This window comes from Desarmillaria tabescens (assembly GCF_030435595.1).
Source record: "Desarmillaria tabescens strain CCBAS 213 chromosome Unknown EV420scaffold_7, whole genome shotgun sequence".
NCBI classification, from domain to species: domain Eukaryota; kingdom Fungi; phylum Basidiomycota; class Agaricomycetes; order Agaricales; family Physalacriaceae; genus Desarmillaria; species Desarmillaria tabescens.
This window is the reverse complement of record NW_026848306.1, coordinates 1,546,346-1,564,665: the sequence shown is the minus strand read 5'-3', so window position 1 is coordinate 1,564,665 and position 18,320 is coordinate 1,546,346. Positions and strand designations below refer to the sequence as shown.

At 49.4% G+C, this 18,320-nt stretch overlaps 7 protein-coding genes across 7 annotated transcripts; 3 read left to right on the top strand and 4 right to left on the bottom strand.

Annotated features, from left to right (window-relative positions):
- Positions 1-867: 867 nt before the first annotated feature.
- Positions 868-2,277, bottom strand: EV420DRAFT_1118041 (ras-domain-containing protein). Its single transcript, XM_060465904.1, has 7 exons — positions 2,100-2,277; positions 1,900-1,937; positions 1,806-1,842; positions 1,471-1,730; positions 1,291-1,418; positions 1,132-1,231; positions 868-1,081 (listed from the first exon to the last, which is right to left on the bottom strand). Exons 1-7 carry the CDS (start codon positions 2,137-2,139, stop codon positions 1,040-1,042), a joined length of 645 nt encoding a protein of 214 aa, XP_060335296.1. The 5' UTR covers positions 2,140-2,277; the 3' UTR covers positions 868-1,039.
- Positions 2,278-2,768: 491 nt separating this feature from the next.
- EV420DRAFT_1618807 (MFS general substrate transporter) lies at positions 2,769-5,481 on the top strand (the record flags this gene model as incomplete). Its single annotated transcript, XM_060475390.1, has 21 exons — positions 2,769-2,888; positions 2,941-2,988; positions 3,048-3,121; positions 3,173-3,234; positions 3,286-3,326; positions 3,378-3,473; positions 3,526-3,563; positions 3,625-3,672; positions 3,721-3,745; positions 3,802-3,830; positions 3,885-3,902; positions 3,958-4,127; positions 4,177-4,292; positions 4,342-4,398; positions 4,520-4,572; positions 4,631-4,786; positions 4,840-4,897; positions 4,956-5,032; positions 5,095-5,146; positions 5,200-5,295; positions 5,359-5,481. 21 exons carry the CDS (start codon positions 2,769-2,771, stop codon positions 5,479-5,481), a joined length of 1,557 nt encoding a protein of 518 aa, XP_060335295.1.
- A 351-nt stretch (positions 5,482-5,832) lies between these two features.
- Positions 5,833-7,882, bottom strand: EV420DRAFT_1264000 (uncharacterized protein; the record flags this gene model as incomplete). The annotated part of the gene is made up of 9 exons (XM_060467202.1): positions 5,833-6,390; positions 6,458-6,697; positions 6,747-6,809; positions 6,860-6,949; positions 7,001-7,085; positions 7,150-7,562; positions 7,613-7,627; positions 7,681-7,719; positions 7,775-7,882. 9 exons carry the CDS (start codon positions 7,880-7,882, stop codon positions 5,833-5,835), a joined length of 1,611 nt encoding a protein of 536 aa, XP_060335294.1.
- A 48-nt stretch (positions 7,883-7,930) lies between these two features.
- EV420DRAFT_1520990 (vacuolar import and degradation protein-domain-containing protein) lies at positions 7,931-9,593 on the bottom strand. Its single transcript, XM_060472198.1, has 5 exons — positions 8,868-9,593; positions 8,493-8,817; positions 8,241-8,436; positions 8,001-8,182; positions 7,931-7,954 (listed from the first exon to the last, which is right to left on the bottom strand). The coding sequence occupies exons 1-4, from the start codon at positions 9,420-9,422 to the stop codon at positions 8,119-8,121; spliced, it is 1,140 nt and encodes a 379-aa protein (XP_060335293.1). The 5' UTR covers positions 9,423-9,593; the 3' UTR covers positions 7,931-7,954; positions 8,001-8,118.
- Positions 9,594-11,148: 1,555 nt separating this feature from the next.
- EV420DRAFT_1627853 (kinase-like protein) lies at positions 11,149-13,212 on the top strand (the record flags this gene model as incomplete). Its single annotated transcript, XM_060476048.1, has 9 exons — positions 11,149-11,349; positions 11,410-11,450; positions 11,506-11,575; positions 11,641-11,789; positions 11,851-11,951; positions 12,067-12,143; positions 12,198-12,368; positions 12,415-12,561; positions 12,620-13,212. The coding sequence occupies exons 1-9, from the start codon at positions 11,247-11,249 to the stop codon at positions 13,210-13,212; spliced, it is 1,452 nt and encodes a 483-aa protein (XP_060335292.1). The 5' UTR covers positions 11,149-11,246.
- A 1,036-nt stretch (positions 13,213-14,248) lies between these two features.
- EV420DRAFT_1520980 (DNA glycosylase) lies at positions 14,249-15,931 on the bottom strand. Its single transcript, XM_060472197.1, has 4 exons — positions 15,464-15,931; positions 15,020-15,416; positions 14,799-14,963; positions 14,249-14,740 (listed from the first exon to the last, which is right to left on the bottom strand). Exons 1-4 carry the CDS (start codon positions 15,883-15,885, stop codon positions 14,510-14,512), a joined length of 1,215 nt encoding a protein of 404 aa, XP_060335291.1. The 5' UTR covers positions 15,886-15,931; the 3' UTR covers positions 14,249-14,509.
- Positions 15,932-15,936: 5 nt separating this feature from the next.
- EV420DRAFT_1117969 (nitrogen permease regulator 2-domain-containing protein) lies at positions 15,937-18,320 on the top strand. Its single transcript, XM_060465903.1, has 6 exons — positions 15,937-16,511; positions 16,561-16,806; positions 16,862-16,959; positions 17,006-17,136; positions 17,193-17,338; positions 17,386-18,320. The coding sequence occupies exons 1-6, from the start codon at positions 15,987-15,989 to the stop codon at positions 18,184-18,186; spliced, it is 1,947 nt and encodes a 648-aa protein (XP_060335290.1). The 5' UTR covers positions 15,937-15,986; the 3' UTR covers positions 18,187-18,320.

Genomic DNA, 18,320 nt, shown 5'->3' with positions numbered 1-18,320 from the left:
CTCAAGAACGTAATTCAAATGGACATATTTCTCGATTCGGGCCTCCGTTGAACTTCCGAGAAGGCTAGTGTGCTATACCGACTATTCAAAGTGATACGTGCTCATTTCTTGCGATTACAGAAAATCCCAATCCACACTTCAATCCTCACTACCAGTATCATCCGAACAACAACCGGGGTCGCGGACGACCCTGGATACCTTATCCTAGAAATACACAATATCAGCCCCGCTTTGATCAACCTCCCTCCAACCCAAATTTCCCTCCCCACAACAATTCTCGTTTTCGACAACGGGGAAACTTCCAGATGACGACGCACAGTCATCACCACCATTGGTATCATCCGTACAACCAGCCTCTGTGCTGTGAAGAGAGCAAGGAAGCCTACGTTGAAAACACGGATCTTTTCGTCATTTCTAGTGAACATTCCTCGCATGTATCAGCATCATCTACCGCAACTGGCACCCCTCCTTCCAAGGTATCGGTAACGTCTCCGCCTGCGACCCCAAATGGCATCCCTCCTCCTGGCGCAGTTGCTCAACCCCCTCCTCCTACATCGGTACCCCCACCGCTTCCTCCACGAGGTAAGTCGATCCAATTAGTTTTAGGGATCTTCGTTCACCCTTCGTCAGTACGGTCCCCTTCCCCGACCCAGGATTGGGAAGATAACTACGCTGCCATCACGAGCGACTTGTAAACGTATACATCATTCTTTCATCATGGTCGTCTATCTCCCGTTGTTTGATTTTGATACCCTGGAATCCCACCTTGTATTTGTAGAACAACATTGCCACTTGACAACTCTTGCAATATCTTGACATAACTAGACCGTTGACACAATGGTCCCCAATAGATAGCTCATACTAGTTCATTTCCACATCATACATATTCTTCTAAGCAAGCCAAATAACTCCACGTCGAGAACTGCCTTGAAGTGAGGAATATACAACGCGGGAGAAGCCAAAGTAACAAAATGTAGGCGATGTTATAATTGTTTAAAAAAAAGTTGTGAAAAAGGTACAAAATGCGTCAGCGTACAGATTACAGGTCATCGTCTTCTTCGGGCAGGGGTACGGCTCCGGCCTGGAGAGTGTGTGAGTCATTGCAAGAAATCTCTGATGGATGTTGCATACCTGCTCCAACTCCTTGTTGTATTGTTCCATGAGAGCGGTGTCAATTGCCACTTCAGCAGGCGCAAGAGCAGGTGCAGCGACGAACTCTAGAGTTGGGTTGCTATGCAATTGATGGTACATCAGTAAACAATCATAAGCGGCAGAGATACAACAACATACCCAACCAACTTCCTCGCAAGCCACAAGAAAGGCTTCTCGAAGTTGTAGTTGGATTTGGCAGAGATTTCAAAGTACTGGAGGTTCTTCTTTCGGTGGAAGGTAACGGCGCCAGTCTTCACTTTTCGCTCCTGCGCGTTATCGATGAGATCGGAAGACTGATTGGAGTCGGCTGAGACGAACCTTAACATCGACTTTGTTGCCGCAAAGAACGATAGGGATGTTTTCACAGACACGCTCGAGATCGCGATGCCAGTTGGGAACGTTCTTGTATGTGATTCGGGAGGTAACATCGAACATGATGATTCCACACTGCCCCTGGATGTAGTACCCATCTCGGAGACCACCGAATTTTTCCTGGCCGGCAGTATCCCAGACGTTAAAGCATATGGTACCAAAGTTGGTGGAGAAAGACAGAGGGTGGACTTCGACACCAAGGGTGGCTGAAAAAACGGGTTGTTAGGCCGAAAAAGAGCGCGATAGGGTGGGGAAAACGCAATAAAATGGCAGAGACGTACCGATGTACTTCTTTTCGAATTCACCCGTCAAGTGGCGCTGTAGAATGGACATGATCAGGACGCGATCTAAAAAAGCGATGGCGAGACAACGAACCTTGACAAAGGTGGTCTTGCCAGTACCTCCATCGCCGACTGTAGTGCAGGATGGCCGTGAACCGGAAGCGAGTGGTTGAAGATGTCGATATAGAGATGGAATTAGCGACAAATGACAGGAAATCGGAACATCGATGAAAGAGAGATGGGCAAAGGCGCGTCAGGAATGCAAAAAGGGCAGCCAAAGGACGACGAACGCACCAAGAACGAGCTTAAAGGTGGGGATAGTGCCGTCGGACATGATAGAAAATGGAGAATGAAGAACGAGAAGGTGAAGGAAAGATGAAAGTACTGAAAGAGTCAAAACAGAGCAGCTTTTCCAGATAAGGTTTCCGGCACGTCGGCAGCCACCACTCTGCCCAGCCACCGCTCGTCATGCTGACTTGCTGCCGAATAGATTTCTTCGACAACGACGATGAGCTCGTCGTGCCACCCGTTGACCGCATATACTCCCTGCAAACCTTGCCAATGGACGCTAGAATTTGTGCAAAGGGCAGATGCTCCTGCCCTTTCTGGTTTGGGATCATCGATTGCCAAATTAAATAATTGCGTCTTCTGAACAGCGGTCTTTTCGGCCCTACGTCCCGACTCTCTTCGTGCAGGCAATGCAACAGAAATCGTACCTTACGGGCTCTTTGGCCTTTGATTTAGCTTTATTTCTTCCGGGCTAGTACATCGAGGGCAGATGGAGATCTCCCTTTTTCTCCTCGCAATTTGGATGGATATATTACCCCAGAAAACTGCCGCCGGCACATCGGATCTCGGACAAAAATTCTCTCGTGAAGGGATCCCACCTAGGATTTATAAGTCACCGAGTCACTGCTGGATCTGCCTTTGGACTTTTCTTCTCTTGCCACGATGACGACCACAATGCCACCTAGTCCTTCCCTTGACCATATTGCCGACGCTATACCTAAAAGGAAGGCAAAACCTGGAGAGTCCTGGAAGGGCCAAGAAACCCAAGTTCTCCCAAATAATCGCCTTCCCATTGTGCGTCCTATACTATCAACTCGCATACATTATCATAACAGTAGTCATCCAGGTTTTCTTTGGGTTCATGGCATGCGTGTTTCTGGCAGCGATGGACCAGGTATGTCCTCTACTTATGATTAAATAATTTCGGATATTAATGCTCTTAGTGTTTCTTAGACGATTGTCGCGACTGCATTGCCTACTATTGTCGAGGAACTTGGTGACGGCAATAATTACAGTTGGGTTGGAAGGTAAGTCCGTAGGCCGCTTCCGATTCCCGGTACTCAACGTGCCATCTCCAGTGCCTACCTTCTTGCTGCGGCTACCTTGTCACCGTTGTACGGAAAGTTATCGGATCTTATCGGTTAGGCGGTTCCCTCAACAGCACTATCCTTGTCGCTCATGCTGTCTGTAGGCCGTAAACCCATTTTGTACTCTTCTATTGGGACCTTCCTGGCAGGCTCACTTATCAGATCTCCTCGCTCTTCGGACTAAATTTCACGATAGATTGGGTCTGCGCTGTGTGGAGCTGCTCAAAACCTCACTTGGCTCATTATATGTCGCGCCGTACAAGGCATAGGAGGGGGTGGTATCATGCAACTGGTTAGTCCTCTATGTTCTTCCCTGATGTACGTGCACCTGATCACTTTAATAGGTAAACATCACGATCAGTGACATAGTTCCCCTGCAGGAGTAAGCAACAATTGTCATAATATTTCCGAGTCCGTGGTCTTATTATAGCACATATATACAGACGAGGGAAATATGGGGGCTTCATTGGGTCTACCTGGGGTATTGCTAGGTATCTCTATGGTTATCTCCCTGGTAGGCCTTACTAAACATCGCATAGTGTCGTCGGACCTCTCCTTGGTGGTGTGAGGAGTCTTTTTTTATGTCCAATCTATTCGACTGGCTGACTTTTTTGTTCTAGGTCTTCACTGACCATGTTTCATGGAGATGGTGAGCTAGACTCCACTTGTCTCTCAGAGAAGCCTACTAATGACTTATTTTTAGGTGCTTCTGGATAAATCTGTACGTCTAGGAAACAGGTAACGCCGGCTCACCAGCTTAACTCTTTCCCTTGTAGACCCACAGGGGGCGTTGCTGCTCTTGTTTTGTTCTTCTTCCTCAACCTCAACCCTCATCCAGGACGATCTCTCCGCGAACATGTTCGAGAGTTTGATTTCATGGGCCTGGCTTTGATCGTAGCAGGAGTAGTGTGTCTCTTAATTGGTTTCAACTTCAGTGAAGCGAGCTGTGAGTGGATCTTTGTCTGACATAGCGACGATCTACAACTTCTTTGCAGGGAAAGCTCCGAAAACCATCGTGTTGATTGTGCTTGGAGGCGTGCTTCTTGTGTGTGCTGGAATCTTTGAAGCCTTCACAAAGAGGTCGCCGATCATTCCACCGCGTCTATTCAAGGCAAGTTTACAGATTGAGCGCCGGAAGCGAAGATCTGATGAATGATTAGACTCGAACCACAGCGATCATCCTTGTATCGACGTTCCTTCATGCTCTATCGTTCTTCGTGGGTAAGTACAGAACTTGTCCAGGAACATATCGCGCTGCAGCTGATTCTCGTCGTTGCTAGGTGCATATTATGTACGCCGCCCTTCTTAGTGGCGTTTTCTCCTCTGACATCTTCCTAGTTGCCGGTGTACTTCCAAATTTTAGGATCCTCTGCTACCGGTGCCGGAGTGAGGTTAGACGGACACAGACACTGCCCTCCTTTGTGATGATTCGTTAACCACCTTTGACAGGATGCTTCCCTTCTCCTTGGGCTCCTCCCTCACATCAGCCAGCATTGGGTACTTTGTCTCCCGCACCGGGGAATACCGTCCAGCAATATGGATATCTTGGGCTGTGTTTACCCTTGGCTACGGGTTAATGATCATGTTGGACAGCTACTCTAATACGTGCGGCGATTGTCTTCGTGCTCTTCTTATTCACTAACCACACACATTTCTAGCGCTGAGAAAGTCTTGTACCCGCTTATCGCAGCTTTGGGTCTCGGAACGATGTTCCAGGTAGGAAGAGTTCGGATGCTTCCGATTCAACTTCTTGATTGGCGCTCGGTCTTTGTAGGTCCCGATGATCGCTCTACAGGCAGCGATGCCTCTCAAGGATATGGCGACTAGTACGGCGACATATGGGTTCATCAGGTTAGTCTGTTCCCACGTCTTTATGACATGCTGTGATTGAAAATTTTCTTTAATGTGATTAGGACGTTAGGCGGAACCGTTGGCGTTTCTGTTGGACAGGTCATTTTTTCAAGTGTATGTTTTTTCATGACGCCTGTGACGAGCATCTATCAACGCCCATTTCATAGACGCTTACGAAGCGGCTGGCCAAGATTCCTAACGCGGATGCTGGCTTGCTTGGTGGATCTTTGAGTGAAAGTGTACGGCATTTGAAGGACATAGCAGTACGTCCTTTCAGTGTTTTTTCCTTGGATGTACATCGGACCCTATTCTCTTTTTTTTTACAGGATGCACAGCTACGGACAGACATCATCCAAGCTTACGCGCGTTCTATCAGTTCGATATGGCTAGTCCACACCCCGATCTGTGGTGTAGGCCTGCTGTTAGGTGTGTACAGCTGTTGTTTTTAAATGGATTCAGCCGATGTAATCTCGCACAGCATTGGGTATACGGAAGTACAGCTTGAAACGAGCGACGGTTAGAGGTGCGCCGCAAGGTGAGAAAGCGTCCAAGAAGGACGGGGACTTGGATGCAGAAAAGGGAGAGAATGTTGCCGATACCCTGGACCCAGGAGCACATCATGACTTTGACATACAAACAATAGACGCGGAGGAAGGTACAGTAAGAGAAGAGGCAAGTAGACGAAGCAGTAAAGAAATCGTTTAAGGTATCCTAATCGAGGTTGAGATCGGAATGGGTATTATTATTATACCAGCGTGATATATATTAGCCATTGCGACATGATGATCCATCTAGAATGATTATGACACGAGGCCCCGAGGTATTGAGAACGCAAATGCTACTCCGAGGCTCACCATCATCGAGAGGAGCCCCATAATCACACTCTGGCCATAGTACCGATGAAGATCTTCCGTCTTGGTGCCCACCACGTTCCAATGATCCCATCGGGGTCTGCGTGTCATCCACCAAAAGAGCGACACCGGACCGGGGAAGACAGCAGAGATCTTGGAGTGGTCGTCTCTGTCAACGTGGTAATACGAACGACAGTCCGTCCAGACGGAGGACGCAAGACGAAGCTGGAGCCACGCGTTGTACGCGTTGCAGACGTCCTCTTTGATATCGAAGGACTTCACTCGGCCGTCGATGATGGGTTTGATCATCTGTAAAGTGTACTGCACCTGCGCCTCTTCGGAGAACAGAACTGACGCGTGGCCCACAGCAACGTTGGGGCCCAGTAGGACAAAGGCATTGGGAAATCCAGGAATAGACATGCCGTACATAGCCGTAGGACCGCCTTGCGTTTTGAAGTATTGATGTATCGTTGTCGATCGACCTTTGACCCGCAGATCGGCTGGCTCCTGCGAAATCGATATATTTTAAGCCCACCCAGTGCAATACCCAAGGAGCCCCCGGTAAGAAACTGACCAGAGAGTACCCCGTCCCGAAAATCAGGACGTCCAATGGAATCACTTCTCCGTTCTTCAGCTTGACGCCTTCCTCGACGACGGATTCGATGGTGTTCCAGTTGAGTGACACGTTGGGTTGCTTGAGGCACGTAAGGTAGTGGGAATCGACGATGATTCTCTTGCACCCGGGTGAGTACTTTGGTGTGAGCTTCTCGAGTTCGTCTTTCGGGGCTTTGTGGGCTAAGTATTTTTCCATTTGCTGGTGTGGTATAAGCTAGGGTGGGAGAGAACGAAAAGATGACCTTTACCTTTCGCACGAAGCTGATGACCCAGGCGTTCTGTTTGTTGAAGATGAGGAAACTGATATCGGCCTGCGATGACATGTCAGAGTCGGTATCGCCCAAATGGCGATCGAACTTACTCTAGCCATGATAATATTTCTGTACCATCTCATGACAAAAGGTATGTTTGCAAATGTCCATTTCACCCACTCGGGATATTGCAAGGGTACCTATGCAGGTTCGTCAGCGAGGGGAAACCCGACGAAACGAGCATACATTACCCTAGGAACAAACCAATTCGGTGTCCTGCAAAAATTCACAACCTGCACAGAGGGGTCCCTAGAAATTTCGGGGATAAACTGAACACTAGAAGACGAAAAAAGTTGAAAGCTCCAGCAGCACCGCGCGATTAAGCCAGAACGAGACATACGCGGAAGCACCATTCCCGATAACACCGACTCGTTTACCCCGCAATTCGACGTCGTGCCTCCATTCCGCAGAATGCCAGAGGTCGCCTTTGAAGGTGTCCCTGCCAGGGATATCCTTGGGGTACAGAGGCGTGAAGAATCCGCCCATGGCGCAGAACAGGACCTCGGCGGTGGTATGGCTCTCTTCGCCTGTGAGCATGTCTTTGAGAGTGATGTCGTACTGCTGGCGTTCCTCGCTCCATGCCGCGGAATGGACTTGGGTACGGAACTTGGTGTTGGCGCAGAGGTTGTGCTTGGCAAAGACGCGTTTCCAATACAAATAGATTTCGGTTTGGGAGACGTAGTAGGTGGGCCAGTTTGGGTTTAGTTCCGTTGAGAGGCTGTACCAGTGGGCGGCTACATCGCATGAACAACCCTTTCGGCGGTTCGCGGTGTGTTTATTTCATGATAAAAGAAATCACGCACGGGGTAGGTGTTGTCCTACAACGAGTCAGTCAGCCATTGGAAATTTGCTGTTCAAGAATCATTCCTACTCTCCAGGTTCCCCCTACGTCCCCAGCTTGTTCATAAATCTAGCTCTCCAATTCAGCACGTTCCAAATGGTGAAAAATCGGGAACGGCGCTAACAGTAAAGTTGGTAAAGCCGAGTTGCTCCTTTAGCGCAACTGCCGCTGAAATTCCAGCGATACTGTTGTTTAGTGAGTCATTTTGACAGGCAGCATGTAACGTAGACATACCCAGCACCAGCGATAACGACACGTACGCCGCCTTGAACACGATCGTTCATCACAGTTATGGTTTGACCGGCTGTAGACGTGCCGAGTCCGAGTCTGGCCTTGGAAATTTTACTCACGTCGTGCAAAATGAATTATATCACATGGCTAAAGATCAATTGTACAGAGAGCAATACACAAGACACGACACGGAGGTGGGAGAAAAGGTATAAGAAAGGTAAGTACTGGACACGATGTTTAACGGAATTCAAAGCTAGAGCTAGCCCGTTCAGGAACATGAGCCAACGTGAGCTGCTGGTATCTGCAAAGAAGCAACAATAAGTACTAGAATAACAAACTGAAAATTGGTGAAGACCCACGGCTCGGAGTTTTGGTGATAGTAAAACCCACTCATCGTTGCTGCAGGTGGAGCGGTTAGACGCGGGCCGGCAGAAGGAGATCGACGGGCACTTGACTCGCGTCGCTCGCGAGACTCGGATTTTGCCATGGGCGACGTCGGCTCTTCATTTTGAGAGGACTGGGCGGGGTTAAAATCGACACAGACGTAATAGAAACCTGAATGGACACCTGTAAGAACAGATGACAGAAGAGACAAAGAGGCAGCTACTTGCCGGCAAAACTCGCGCCATTGATATCCTGTACGCGGTGATCCGGGACCAAGAAACGCTCCTTCCATCGCATGAACACGGCCCCTCGGTCGCGGTCAGGAATGGTATAATGGGGTCTTTTGAGGTCGTGCTTAACGTGACGGAAGGCGGGGAAGCGGGACCAATGGACCATATCGTCGGCCTCGTTGGCGCCCCAGTTTTGAGTGCGAAAGCCGTAGCGGCTGCCAATGATTTCGGCATCAAAGTATGTGGTGAGCTCGGGATAATCTTCGGTGAGACCTCGGATGCAAAGGTAACCGCAGAGGAACGACGAAGAGAAATCGACGTCCTGCCGTTGCCGGTGAGCAGATGTAGGAAAGGCGCAGAGATAATACGCACGACGATGGTTACCGTGACATCATAGCTATTTCGCCCACTCTTCTGTGTTCCCTGGAAAGAGGCGCCTGGGTAAAGACAGTGGTGAGCCTGTGTGCGAACTCGTAGACGAGTGATATCGGTGAGAGGGTTAGGAGAAAGTGAGACCAGGGCGGTATGCCTGCGGTTGGAACTTGCCACTGGGAGAATCGGTGCATGGGGCTGGGGTAGCTGCGACGATGAGACGGTCGTCGTCGGGGTATGAACGGACAAAGACGAGAACTTGCTGGCGAAGTTTGGGGGCGGCGGGGGCGCTGGTCGCTGCGTATCTGATGGGTCCTGGTCGTGTGTAGGGCGTCCGAGACGGAGAAAGGCGCTATCGACGTCGATACAGGACGTCCTAGAGTCTATCTGTGGGCCGTGAATGGGACCACATGCTGCGCAGACGATGGCGTCGGCAGCGAGGAGAAAGAGATGGCTTGTTGGGTCGACTGGACGATGGCACGACGAGCAGACCTTTGCCTGAACGTGTTCAATCTGAGGTTGGTCGTCGAGAGCAGTGAAGAACTCTGAGGGCATGGTGGAAGATACGGAGTAAGAAGAGTCGTCGAGAACGGCGACGACGACTAGAAGACGCAGCCTAGCCTCAGCCTGTGAACGAATCTGGGCGCACGTGGTCTGGACTCGATCCTTGATCAGATTTTTCCAAAGTATCGAAATGTATAGCAAGTCAAAGTTCAGACAAGCTTAAGGTATATCTATGTATTCTCTATGTTTGCTTCCGAGTCTCGCGGTGTCCACCTAAGGTCGAATTCCCAGTTCGGTCTTTCCCCATCCCCGTCTATGTCTGCTTCTGCCTTCCTCGTAGGTCAGATGCGACATCTTCTAATCCTTTTGGGCGCTTACTTGCTGTTGTAACCATTTCTGGTCTCGTATATGATCCTGTTCCAATTCTTGTATCGCCAAGGTTACCTCTCTATGCTGCCCCCGTCGAGCACTTAAAATGTATCCCTGTCACTCCTGCTGCAGCTCCCACCGAGGGGGGAATCCAGAATGATTCCATATCACCGCCAGGAACATCCACACCTTCTCGCCGGCTCATGGGTCCAGCTCCCGAGACTACCACCGTCGTCGTATCCACCCTTCAGAATGCAGTGCCGTGATATCAATGAACGCCACCAGATACCCCAATCGACCCTTCTTGTTGCCTTTTACGACGCGTCTGTATGGTACAAAAAGCTGGCGATCGGCCGCAGACAAAAGCAAGCGCTTTCAATCAACCAAACTCGTACCAATACACAAAACATCACGTACACATCAGACGCGGATATCAACCTTTGAGCCAATGGAGCTGGAGAGCTGTCCAGCCGGAAACAAACAAACCGAAACGTGTTGCTATCACCTTCACATGCTGTGGCCATTAGGCGATCCTGATATGGCTATCTAAATTGAACACAGCTAGAACAGAAGCCGAAAACCTTGAGATGTCTGTTGCAGGCGCCCCCGAGACGCTAGTATCGGAACGTGGTCAAGGAGCCGCCCACAGATGCCCTCTATTGATCAAGATCACGATACACCTCTTGGCTAAGATCTCAGATATAATCCTTGCGGGTGTAACGGACATCAGACTCAGTTGAATATAACCGAGCTAGGTGGTCAAGTCCTGTGCACGTCACTGGCAGGCAGAGCAAACACAGGGTACTTCCAACGCGTTGCAGAATATCATTGCCAAAAAAGTCTCCGTCTGTCCTAGATACTCGGAGCGAGCCAACATGGATCGAACGTTCAGCGGTACCAACGACCAAGAATATCTACATACCAGAGATCGTAATCGAAGAACAACAACGTCCTGCGACCCTGAGTGATGCAAAACGAAAACAGATGCTCTTCTTGTGGAGGTGGTCCAGCATTTCCAATGCTCCAATTTGCTATATTTTCAAGGGGATTTGAGTATGATTTCTAGGGAGGAAAAAAGCCGTAGAGAGTCGAGCTCTAGACCAAGACAAAGCTGCATTATAAGAGGATCGCAAGAGGATGCATCGGAGTGATTCCATAACACGGTCCGAAGCCAGATATCAGAATGTCCCCCAATTCTTCTCGCAGAGGAAACGAACAGAAAGCCAGAGAGTTGCCGAAAAGCAGGCAAATGGACCGCAGAAGGTACGATCAGGAGAGAACATGAAGAGGGGCCCTGATAGCGTAGAATACGAACAACACGAAAAAGTATTTATTTACGGGACTGAAAGGGAATCAGAAAAGCAAGGAACCGTGAACGGTGACGATGAGTCCGTGCGGTGACAGAAGGACCCTGAGTGAAGTGACCTTGCACCTTCCTTCCTTGTACTTCCACCTTAATAGGCCATCCGGCCCTATTCTCATTCTTTTCCTTCCTCAACGTCGACGATGACCTCCCATTCACACTCGTCCTCTACCGCCAACGTCGTCGGCGTCCATTATCGTGTCGGGAAGAAAATCGGAGAAGGTTCCTTTGGTGTCATCTTCGAGGGTACGCTATACTCTCTGTTCCTGCGCAGCAGCCCCGTACCGATACCTTGTTTCTCTACAGGGACCAACTTGCTCAATTCCCAGACCGTCGCTATCAAATTCGTATGTCCTAGCTCATCTGTCGCTCGCCTTGACCGAATTCTTCTACCGTATCTAGGAACCCCGGAAAGCTGAAGCGCCTCAGCTCCGTGACGAGTGTCGGTCGTATCGTATACTGTCGGGATGCAGTGAGTCAACCACCGTGCCCTGGTTCTACCGCCGCCGCCACCGCCAACTCATTATACTACTCTAGCCGGAATACCTCAAATATATCACTTTGGCCAGGAAGGTCTCCATAATATCCTGGTGATAGACCTTCTCGGTCCAAGTCTAGAGGATCTCTTTGATATGTGCGGTCGCAAATTCTCAATCAAGACAGTATGTATGGCTGCCCGGCAAATGGTGCGTCTGAATCAGCTGCTGTGCTCGGTAGCGCCCCAACTCATTCGCACGCTCCGCACAGCTTACAAGAGTGCAAACGATCCATGAAAAGAATCTCATATATCGCGATATCAAGCCAGATAATTTTTTGATTGGACGGCCTGGCACCAAAGGAGCAAACTGGTAACATTTTCTGCCGCTCTATCACGGAACTTTCATTAATCTTAGGTTACTGGCAGTCATACATGTTGTCGACTTTGGCATGGCTAAACAATACCGCGATCCCAAGACGAAACAGCACATACCAGTATCGGGAACGGAAGAGTTTGAGTGGTACTGCGCGATACATGAGCATCAACACTCATCTGGGTAGAGGTACGTTCTCCGGACATGTTCCCTCTGATTTCCCGTGGCCTCATCAGAAAACAGAACAATCACGACGAGACGATCTAGAAGCTTTGGGTCATGTCTTCATGTACTTCTTAAGAGGAAGCTTACCATGGCAAGGGCTTAAGGCCGCGACGAATAAGCAAAAATACGAGAAGATTGGAGAGAAGAAGCAGACGACACCCATCAAAGAGTTATGCGAAGGCTTCCCTGGTGCGTAACACATGTTTGTTATCGCGGTGTACTCACATTTCTGTAGAGGAGTTTGGAATATATCTGAACTACGTTCGCAAGCTTGGGTTCGAGGAAACGCCTGATTATGAGTTCCTTCGCGAACTTTTCTCTAAAGTTATCAAGACCAATAATGACATTGACGATGGAGTCTTTGATTGGAACTTACTCAATGGTGTGTTCATCATTGCCCCTGTTAAACCCACCAATCGAACTTAACCCTCGTTCTTCAGGTGGAAAGGGCTGGGAAGCATCACTGGCAAGTGCCTTCATTAATCTCGGATGGCCCAGCACTCATCCGCTGTATTTTCAACAGGGTCAGCAAACTCAAATACTGAATCAAATGCAAAGCGCGGGCCTCAGTCCTGACCGTCGACGCGAGCACCGCGACTCCGACCGACGGAGAGTTTCTCAGGGTGGGAACAACATCGCACCTCCCTCACCAGCCCTTGTCAGACACGGTTCGAAGCAGCGCAAAATACCCACCGCCCTTACACCCGGCGGGAATAACACGGGTCAGATCACACCCCACTCTGCAGCCGCCCAGGTGAACATACCTGTTGGCTCAGGCCGAGGCGCACAACATCCCTACGCCAATGTCTCGGGTGGTGGCTATGATTATGGGCGGGAGGCGGATGAGGGTTATTTGGGGCAGTATGGACGGGCATCGCCGATGCTATCAAGCGTGGGTGCTGCTCCGCCGGTGGTGAGTAATGCACGGGCGAGAGGCGGTGACGTTGGCGTTTCGGGAGAGTATGGCCAGGAAGCGGACGAACCACCACACAAAATGAGTCTATTTAGGATTCTAACGTGTCGGTGTGGTTAAGGACCCTTCATAATGATTGTTGTTCTTTTTCTTTTCCCTTTCCTCTTGCATCGCTCTCATACCTTTGACATACATTCCTTTCTTTATACCCATTTTATCTAAGCTGTCTAATTTCATGCGCTCTACGTTGGTTTTTTTTATGGTGCTGTTGCAGGCGCAGTATCGGGATTATTTAATTTACGAGACAGGATAATTGAATGACGCACCTAGTCACGAACTTCGTAGAGTGAAATGAGCAGATCTCGAGCGCCACACTAGATGATTTTTATTACTTAAAAGCATACAATGAAGGGGGAACACATATAAGGCGATCATAGTCATCTAGTAGGAAATGAATGAAAGCTTCGACGTGATTTTTGTGCATCGGTGCCTTGTCGGTACCTGTTCGACCTCGCAGACATTGCATATTTTCAGCACCTAGTCCTCATGCTGATATGAGCAGTCTTCCAGCCTGGACATAAACATCTCGGACTCTGTTTTTTTTTTAACAAACGAGGTCCTAGCGTGTCGACCTGAAGCGGAACACACCCTTATTCTAAATTCTCGACTTCTACAGCGCGGTCAGCATCTACTTCGTACGTGCAGAACCGGGGTTGTGATCATAACAAGACGAAGGCTACGGAGAAGAACTCAACAACAAGCAGACGTAGACTATCGACTCTTTGGAGTTTGACAGGAAGAAGCGTGCAGCGAGAACGAGCCGTTGACAATTGAACGGAATCTCCATGGGCATAGGGATATCCATGAGGAAACCGAGACGGATCATTGATATAATAGAATGGAGGTGCTCCTGCACGGTATGAGGCCTAAGGATCATGACTTACAGCGGCCTTAGGGAAAAGGTCCGATGCCTTGAGGATTAGAAGGTGGTGCTTGGTCACCTGGAAGACCCCATGGCAAGAAAGCGTCAAGGAAGCAGCACCCTGTAGCTTCGCTCAATAAGCAAGGATCAGATTTCATTATACCTATGTCGTAGCCGATCTTCCCGAAAGATTGAGGATTATCTGTGAAAGAGGTCAAGACGGAGAGTATACCTGGGTTTCCCACCTACATCTTACTGTGACTACAAACCGCAGCTCGACACTTGCATAATATCGTGACGACGTCAGAAGCTCCTTGACCCTGCCAATCATCGTTGCCGTCTATTTAGCCAAAAATAGGTATTAATTATCGAAAAGCAACGCCCTGTTCTACTGAAGCAGATCTAGAGAGTCGAGTCCAGACAACGCAAGCCATGGACCCCCCTTACAGGAAGGTGTAATTCCTCGGAAAAGTGACGAACCGTAGTTAGCACCTATCATTTACGTCTCATCCTCTTCACCCTCTCGGCCAAAGTGCCTGATTCATTCGAAGACTCGAGCGGAATCGAAGACGCTTTTCTCTTCAACGGCGACGGCGACGGGGTTGTTGGGGGTGTTGGTAGAAGTGATTCTACATTCGATCGTCTGCTACCTTTCACAGGCGATGACGGGGTAGGATCTCGGACGCCGTACGACGCAAAGGATTTGAGGTCCGACGTAAATAAAACCTAAGGCATTGACATTATTCTAAGGCGTTTAAGGATAAATCTGAGAACAGTTTCATACCGAATGGGCCCAGCCAGCATAATCACCCCAGACCTTTACCAATTTGTTGTTGACTTCTTCATAGAGCTTGGGAGTCATAGGAGTTTTGCCCTTCAATGAACCCTTGAAACCATAGTGTTTGATGGCAATTTGATGCACATGGGTGTCGACGGGGAGGACTTCTTTCTAAAGGTGGCAGATCGCGTTAGGGCATCAATCGTAGGCCAGAGAAGCTCATCCACCTTGTCGAGGCTCATCAAGAGAATGCAATCGGCGACTTTTCTGCCAACTCCCATGAGTTTCAAAAGTTCTGCACGCGCGTCAGCAGTGGTTAACCCGCGTAGGCTCTCAAGCCAAAATTCTGCAGGCTCGCGACCTTCCTCAATAGTGCCATGAGCATCCACAAGCATCTGTGCAGTTTTCTGGATGTACCCTGCGCGATATCCGAATCCCAAAGCACGTAAAGTCGCGGTTACAGACGGCGCGGCAAGGACAGAAGGAGGAGGGAATGGGTGGTAAGAGTGAGTCTCACGTCCGGATGGATCGTGAAGAGAGAGCAGCTCTGGGGAGTATTGCTTGCAGAGCGACTGTACCATTTTGGTTATACGAGAAATATTGTTATTAGATGAACATATGAAGCTTGGAACGCGTCAGTACCGCAAAATACCTGTAAACGAAACACACACGAGATAAGATTCTCCCAAGGATCCTGTCGCAGCATGCGAATTCCACCAAACCGTTCTTTCACGCCAGAAAACACGCTGTCGCGAGCAGCCCATTCATCGTACAGCTTTGAGAGGTCAACGTCTAGCTGGAAATAGTCGTTGATCCACAAAAGTGTTTCTGCTTCTCTAAGCTGTAGCTGAGTTGGTGATGGCTGAGGGTCGGGGAACGCTGAACGGTAAAATAACGCGTTTTGTGATTGTCGTAGGCAAACGACGCGGTCTCGAAGACACAACCGGTATTCTTGCGCGGTTATGGCAGGATCGCTAGGCGTCGGAAGGGGTAGTATAGACCACCTAAATGACTGCCCGCATTTGAGAACGGCAGCAAGCGAGAGCTGGATGAGAGGAAGAGGTAGCGCCTGGAATCCGGCAGGAGTGGCCATGGTAATAGAGAAGAAGAAAACGGCCGGCCCGGGTCTGCGGAGTTTGTATTCGTTCTTGTCTTCACACTCCCGTTTGGGCTTAAATCTCCCTCAAAGTTCGCATGCCATCCGACGGTGATTCATTTTTACCCAGAATTCAATCCGTATTCTATTCCATTTTCGACAACCAACACGGCCCAAAAATTGTTTACCAAGTACCTGAGGCTCTCATCGCGACCACCCCTTCACCCTCGTCCATTTCGGTACCTCCCACACCGGCTGTCGATGTCCCACCCTCACCACGCCTGAGTTCACGAAATTCGAGTTCATCTTTGATATCGCCAGTTGAAACCCGCGCGTCTCTAAGCCTGAATTCACCCAACAAGCGATCTACTTCATCCAATCGCGTCTTGTTCAATTTCGACGACATTTCCAAATATGTTATCCCCCCGAGCTCTCTTTGTGGAAGGCTAGTCATTTGTTCTACCAAGCACCACCGGATAATAGGGTTCCCTGTCGAGCTTCGGGGTCCATACGAGCGAAACTACTTTAGATACAACCTCTGCTTTGTTTTTGAACGAGGAGCCGACTTGAGCTGCTACGAGCCTATCGTTCGCAAAGTCAGCCGTGTTCTCACAACCTGTGAGGTGCGTTCTCGGTGCACCTGCTCTACTGGATACTGAATTTTCCGTGCAGGAGGAGTCCGCGTTTCTGTCCTCGTCTGAAACTTGTCATACCGTTCATGCGATCCTAGAACAGTTATACGAAGATCTGAATTCTTATGCCGAAACGTCCATCCCAATTGACCAGTTCAACTCCATTGAGCTGAAGATCTTCCCGTTCTATCCTAATCCTCCTACTGTCACTGACTGGATGGTCCCAGTTGCTCTGATCAATCTCTCGAAACAGATAGAGGAGAACTGGGATCTGACTATGGTCAAGGTCAGCCGTCTTGGGAACCCGCTATTAAGATTATTTCTCATTCCTTCCTTCTTAGATTTGTCAGTTCATAGACGGCACAAACCATGTCGGTAGGATCGCTCGTTTAGCTGATTGTGATATCAGCTTTGCCCGACAGGCTATTGCACATCTCTTGTGAGTACTCCTGCTTGGCTGCACACCAAACTTACGTTGAGCGCAGATTTTATCAGGTCATCATGACCATTGACATATTCCAGTATTCAAACATGTACACCCTTCATAAGAGTATCCAATGGTTAGCCGATGAGCCTCATGTTAAGGAAGAGTGTGGTCCCTACGTCACCAAACCAGGTTGGTGGTCCTTTTCTACTGTTCAAGTCCATTCATAGGACTCAGTAAAATCCCAGGACGGATGATACCGGACTGGCCTCAGCTTCTCCATCTGTATTCAAGAATGAAACCAGGCATAACTGTCTTTGACTGGATGGTTGCTCATGAAGTCGACAAACTAGGGATTGATGTCCGCCGTTTCACTAGTTTCGGTGTCATAAAGGTGAAACATCTGTCGAGAAAGTCTACTCGTGATTGATCTAGCAACAGGGATTCCTTCGAAGAGTTCATCGGTGGCCTATCCTACTTCCCAGCAGATCCGATCCTCATATTCCAGCACGTCCTAGGGTGAAGAGCTTCTCAGGGACCTCACAACGGCTCCCACTGTCTCCAATCCCGTCCGAGACGACTTCTTCAACGAATCTCCTCCGGAGGAGATTTCCGTATACTGCACCCATAAACGCATCTGTTAGTCCTGATGTCGCTACGAGTGCACCACCGACGCCAAGGGGGGTCTCGTACCGCCCTCGCCGCCCCAGTGCGGCCGAGAAGGTCCTCGAACAGCTTAAGAGTCGCGATCAACAACAGCTCTCCAGCAGTCCGAGGACTTCGTGGATCCATCAACCGTCTGATTCGCCTTCCAATCTCCATCCAGGAATCATAGCAACATCGAGTACGCCTCAGGATAGCAGTCCCTCGTCGAGTAAATTTGGAAGTGTCGAATCCCGGCGGCAATCAGCGATATTGGTACCGCCTGCTGCACCCCCGAGCTCGCCTAATCTGCCCAAGGCTACACTTGCTGCACCTGGGCCGGTGAAACCTCGGTTATCACGATCTCCTTCTGCTCCTGTTGAGGGTCCGATGCCTACCACTAGTGTTCATCAAACCGCTGAGCATCTGTCGTTAAACTATCCGCCGCAGCTGTTGCCTCTCCTGGATGGAGAACATCATACGGATGAATTGTCCGTCCGGTTTGAGGTTGGCTGGGCTCGTTTGGAACAGTGGCTGATCGCTGCTGGAGAAGGACAAGGAGACGGAGATTATGGACGGATTCAGATGATTTTTCGGTGAATAGCATTGCGGTTCCATGATGAGAATAATATTTTTCGTGTAAGAGCCGAATGACCAAAAAATCGAGAATTCCGCCATATTATACCCTTTCATCTGGAAACACGGATATAAACTGTTTTGATATCAACACGAAG